The sequence below is a fragment of the Epinephelus fuscoguttatus genome, linkage group LG20, assembly GCF_011397635.1.
Source record: "Epinephelus fuscoguttatus linkage group LG20, E.fuscoguttatus.final_Chr_v1".
Classification (NCBI taxonomy): Eukaryota; Metazoa; Chordata; class Actinopteri; order Perciformes; family Serranidae; genus Epinephelus; species Epinephelus fuscoguttatus.
In genome coordinates, this window is record NC_064771.1 from 3,817,020 (window position 1) to 3,822,748 (window position 5,729).

A 5,729-nucleotide genomic window follows, 5' to 3' on the forward strand; every position below is an offset into this window, starting at 1 on the left:
ATATATATACATATATACATATATATGCATTTATACATACATGCATACATATAAACATATACAGATAAATAAAAGCGCACATGTAGATTGTAAGGACAGTTCCAACAGAGCCCTGGACTAAGAGACATCTGGTATTTAAAGTGCATATTGGGATGAATGACATGAATGGAGGTGACAGTGTCCAGTGTAAAATGTAGTAGTGCAGGGTTTCCATAGAATTGGATGAGGGGATGGGGGTGTACCTATATGATATGTGGACGCAGGGTGCTCAGGAGTCGAACAGCTTGGGGGAAGAAAGCTGTTGCAGAACCTTGCAGACCTTGTCTTGATGCTGCAAAGCCTTCTACCTGATGGAAGGGCAAACAGACCTTGGGAGGGGTGGAAGTCCTGCACAATGGAGGAGGCTCTGCGTGCGCAGCGTCTCTGTAAAATTTCCTGAATGAAGGAGAGGAGGATTCCAGTGGATCTCTCCACTGTTATCACTATGCTTTGCAGGGCCTTGTGAACTGCTGTTCTGCAGTTCCCATACCACACAGTGATGCAACCAGTCAGGATGCTCTCAACAGTGCCTCTGTAGAAGGTGGTTAAATTGGGTGGTGGCTCTCTAAAATCTCCGCAGGAAGACTTAATGGCTTTCTGCTCTGAGTAAACTCAGTCTGAGGCTCTTCTGCTAGCAGCACAATGTCTCTCCTTTAATGGTCAGTCTGTCATTCATTTTCATTTATTCTTCCTAACCACCAACAACCTGTTAGGGGTTGCTGGGGGGCTAGAGCCTATCCCAGCTGACACTGGGAGAGACATGGGTTAGGGTTAGGGTTACACATAGGGCTGACACATAGAGACAGACAACCATTCACACTAACATTTATACCTGCGGCCAATTTAGAATCACCAATCACCCTGCATGTTTTTGAACTGTTGGAGGAAGCACAACATGCAAACTCCCCACAGAAGTCCCCCCCCCAGAGGACCCAGAGGAAACATATAAATAGATAAACAGAAGAGGACCCAGAATTTACCCCTGGGGAACACCACCAGAGAGGGAGGATGGGGATGATAAATATTCTGCCATTACAACAGAGAGATAGAAGGGAAACAAGGCAAGAGCACTGGTTTCACATGATATCACACGCTGAGGGGCATGAGAAAGCTTCAGTATTTGAAGCCATGAGAAACACATGAAGCTCTAATTAATGTAAACTGATAAAGAACAGATGATGGTGATGTGATGGACTTTTGACTTGACCTGACATGGCTTTCTGTTATCACCATTCATAGACTGAGATAGCAGTTAGTGTCCATAAACTGTACAACACAAGATAACAACACTGCATAAAGTTGGATTAGATAACTTTATGACTAGATAAGATCCCAATCTGCACAATGATAGCAATTAGCTGACTGTGACCACCTCATACTGTATGATATTATCATTCAGGTGAAATATCGTGTCTTATCAGTACATAAAATTGTTTTTTTCTACATACAATATGGATGATCTTGCGCCATGAAACAAATCCATAAGTCCAACCTACCCATCATCCTTTTGGTTTGTGTCTGTTCCGTGAGTGTCTGGGTCTGGGTTTTTGTCTCTAACTATCTCTTCTCTAATATTTTTTTGTCTGTCTGCAGATCCAGAGATGAATACCCAGCTCAAAGTGGTTATCGGCTTATCAGCAGTGACTGGGTTTCTGGTACTGGTGTTCATAGTGACCACCTCCTATGCTTGGTGTAAGAGGAGCAGAGCAGAAATCAGGTAAAATGCTGTAATCAGTGGTGTAGTGGAGGGTATATGCAGGTATACCGGGTATACCCAATTCTTCTTCTGGCCATTTACAGTATACCCACCTATCAGTCAAAAAGCCATTGGAATATATAGGGGAGTATTTGTACTACTTCCTTGGTAACCTACCTAGCTACCTTGGACCACTAGGTGTAATCATTATGAACATTAATTATAATTGTTTCTTGCACTCTCCTGGCCAAGTCACCCTTATCTCTTTTTACTCTGCAAATTGACAGTGTATATTCTACATTTCAGTGTGATTTATACATATATGGGATATAGAATTGTCAATAGACCCTTTCACTGTTAGTAAACAGTGTAATGTTTTTTGGTGGCTGGGGCTTTACTGGAGGCAAAACAATTCTCCACAGACATTATCTAGTCATTATCAAGTCTCTCTGAGTAGGGTGTGTTCAGAACTATTCATTCTGAGTGCTGGTGTGCAGTAGCCTGAGTGTCAGACTGAAGCTCCCAGAACCTTCAGTCTGACATGGCTTCCATTGAAGGCGATTTACAAGGGGGAGGGAATTTGATTTTTTCCCTAACCAATCAGTAGAGATCAACGACTCACCCAGAATCTGACATCATTAGTATCCATGCCTCAGGGGTGCCGAAAACAAGCGAGCATTGCCCGTTTAAAATGTCTCCGTCGTCGTGCACGCCCAGCTGCATCGCCGTTAAATCCAGTTTAGCAGCTTCCTTAATTTGGTCCTACATTAACGCGAGTAGTGGCGCAATACCTCGATAGCATCGTTAATGTGGTCTGTAGGATCTGTAGCAGTCGCCATTGTTGCTATCCTCACCAGTTACCCACCGGCGTACAGCTTGACATCAGCGTGGCGCTGATTGGCTAATTGCTAGACCCCCGGCGTTCATTGGTCGGTCCATCGTTTGGACGAGATAAATTGCAAATTCATTGAAGTATGCCAGACCACCAGTAATGCAAGCCTACTCAGTTGAGTGGGCGGGGTCTATGGTCTGGAACCAGGCTAGGTGTGCACTTTTGCAGAAACTGGACCGTTTGTAAATTTGGGGTGCTGCTGGAATATATGTCTCGTCGCATTTAACCTTAGTTTTCTTGTTCTTGTTGACAGGCAGCGGCGGCTGGTGTGCAATAAAATTTAAGTTTGGAACTATGACTCCTCCTATTCTGGCTCCTAATAACAAAACAGGACAACATTTTGAGACTCCTGTGTAGCCTACAGCCCTGTGGTGGAGAGTTGTGTTTTGCCTCTGGCTAATAAAACTACATCATTTTGATGTTGACCCTAAAAGGGTATATAAATGAATAACTTTTGGTACAGATCAACACTTTTGTGCCTTCATCCTAACAAAAGGTGGGGACAATACACATAGCTGAACAGACATTCGCCCTTCTGTTACCTCTCTCACTGTGCATCTCTGTGCTCTTTTCTCTCTTTCCTCAGTTACAAACCTGAACAAGCTGCTGATGAAGACAGGACAGACATGAAGCAAAGCAGATTTTGAAAATTCAGATTTATGTTTGTGTTCTTTCCTCAGTCTTCTCCTATTTCAAGGCATAATTTTCCATTAAACATTAAATTATAGTATCAAAGGATACTGTGACTAATTATTACCAAGTCCATGGATGTAATGCCATGGTTTGTTTGTTGGCTGGAAGGATATCTGAATTAGGCATTGGCCATGAAACAAATAGTTGATTTGTGGTGTGGACCAAGGAATTTCAGGCATTCAACTATTTTCTCAGGAATGAATAAGTGTTGCGAATGTATTCCAAGACTGTCACTGTGTACTCTTTCATCAAGATCACAATACAGATGCAGATTAAAAATGTCCCAACATTTTTGAAGTGTTTAAAATTGTGCAGTTGTTGTTGGCTTTAATTCAGTTTGAATTCATCGTGATGACACCTTCCACTCATGAGGAACGTCATGAACACTATGGGCCCAAAGGCTGTAAAAGGATCACCTGGAGACTTAACATTCTAAAATCCTAACATTTTAGAACTGACAAAACTTCATGACTTAATTTTATACAATTGTACCTCAACATTATATAACCATAACATTCTAGAACCATAATATTCTAGAATCTGTGACATTTTAGAAACATTCCAGAACTCTAACATTCTAGAAGTCATAACATTGCAAGAGTGTGCCGTATGGAGTGGCTGCACCAGTGAGTTAGCAGCAGCTTTTTACTGCAACATTCTAGAACCCTAACACATTCAACAAGTCATAACTTAACATTCTACAGTTGTAAATAAACATTCTACAACTATATCAGTTCTAGAACCATAACTTCTAAAGCCCATAAAACTCTAGAACCCAAGAATCCATGACACTTTAGAGCCTGTAACACACCAGAACATTCAACTTAACATTCTAGAACCCTAAACTTCTACATTACAAAACATTTATAATGTAACATTCTACAATTGTACCTCACCATTCTACAACCTACAATTCTAGAACCTTAATATTCTAGAATCTGTGACATTTTAGAAACATTCCAGAACCCTAACATTCTAGAATGTATAACTATGTCTGAGTGTACCATAAGAAGCAGTGGCCCCTCCCTGCCCCCCAGCCTTTATACAGTCTATGCCCCCAGCCTGTAATAAGGTCGGCAGTCCTTATAGCACACCTATGATCACGCCTCAGCAAGACTTCATGAGCATCCCCTTGCCCCAGGGCTATACTAGGTCCAGCAATCAAAAGCTTCACTCTAACATTCTAACACTTATAATTATGCATGAGTGTGCCATATGGAGAAGCTGAGAATCTTGCCATTTCTCTCCTATCTTCAACTGTTAATTTCCAGGCCTTAATAGATGGTGACTTAACATTCATCCAATTATGTGTAATTTGTTTTAATGCAGCCATACGTATTATTGTATACAAATATTTATCTCCTCCACTCTCTATTTCTGCTGGAATGATTCCTAATATAATGTTGGATGGCTGTAACATATATTTATTACAGACTGGCATGTTGACGATGGGTTGCTAGCCTTGCACCTGCTAATGTGTGCTCACCTTTTTTTCTGAAGATCTAGCAGTTCAGAAGCTTTTTACCAGGAGCCAAATTATCCACAGAGGTCTCTTCCTCTCTTAAATAAATGGACCACATGATTTAAACCTGTAAAACAGTGAATTAAGCAATTTCACGTGAAAAAAAGATGATTTTCCAATGCTGCTTGTTGCAGATTGGCTCCTAATTACCGTTGCCAAAAAGAAAACCCCAAATCACAAATAGCCTTGTCTAGAGCCAGTGTTTGGATTGTCCACTCTGGGCTACTGTAGAAATATGGCAGTGAACATGGCAATCCCCATAAACAAAGGCCCACTCCCAATGCAGATATAAATATCTCATTGTACAGTAATGAAAACAGGATTCTTATTTTCAGGCACATTAAAAGGCTTATACACTGAAGAAAATATACTTTTCATATATATTCCATTTCTGCCAATATATCCCCCTAACTCCTACACACTGGACCTTTAAAGAAACAACTTCTTGGTTTGTGTTCAGTATCTTGTCATGTTATACCCCATCTTACCTGTGTGTTAAAGTGTTGACAGTTATCCTCTGCAATGTCTCTTGTTCACACGTGCGCTCTCCCTGTCATATTACTGTATTGCACTTGTAAAAAATATAGTGGGACTTAAGTTTATGGCCAGGTAGATAAGTGCTGACAATATCCCTCATTAAGTACAAAGACTGATTAGGGGTGTATCCACTAACATTGTGCTATACGGTCTCATATTTGCTTCAGGGTGATATCATTCATACTATTGCAGTAAGAAGAGAGGAACAATAAGGTCTTCTTTAAGACATTGATAGTTGTAGTGGCCAGGAATAAATTATAAAATTGAGACCAAGCTGGCCAACTGCAAAAAGTTTAAATAAAGTGTAGACCAGAAGAATTTCTGTTACAACAAGGTGTAAATCCTCAGGC

The 5,729-nt window shown here is 40.9% G+C and overlaps 1 protein-coding gene across 4 annotated transcripts in view; it reads left to right on the top strand.

The window, feature by feature from the left end:
* The window catches only part of LOC125881000 (ectonucleotide pyrophosphatase/phosphodiesterase family member 7-like), a 41,458-nt gene extending 37,738 nt beyond the window's left edge, over nt 1-3,720 (top strand). For all 4 annotated transcript variants that reach the window (XM_049563901.1, XM_049563902.1, XM_049563900.1 and 1 more), the window contains 2 exons: nt 1,633-1,756; nt 3,214-3,720. In XM_049563901.1, the coding sequence (XP_049419858.1) occupies nt 1,633-1,756; nt 3,214-3,274 (185 nt within the window). In that variant the 3' untranslated portion in view covers nt 3,275-3,720. The remainder of the gene's footprint in view (nt 1-1,632; nt 1,757-3,213) is intronic.
* The last annotated feature ends 2,009 nt before the right edge of the window (nt 3,721-5,729 follow it).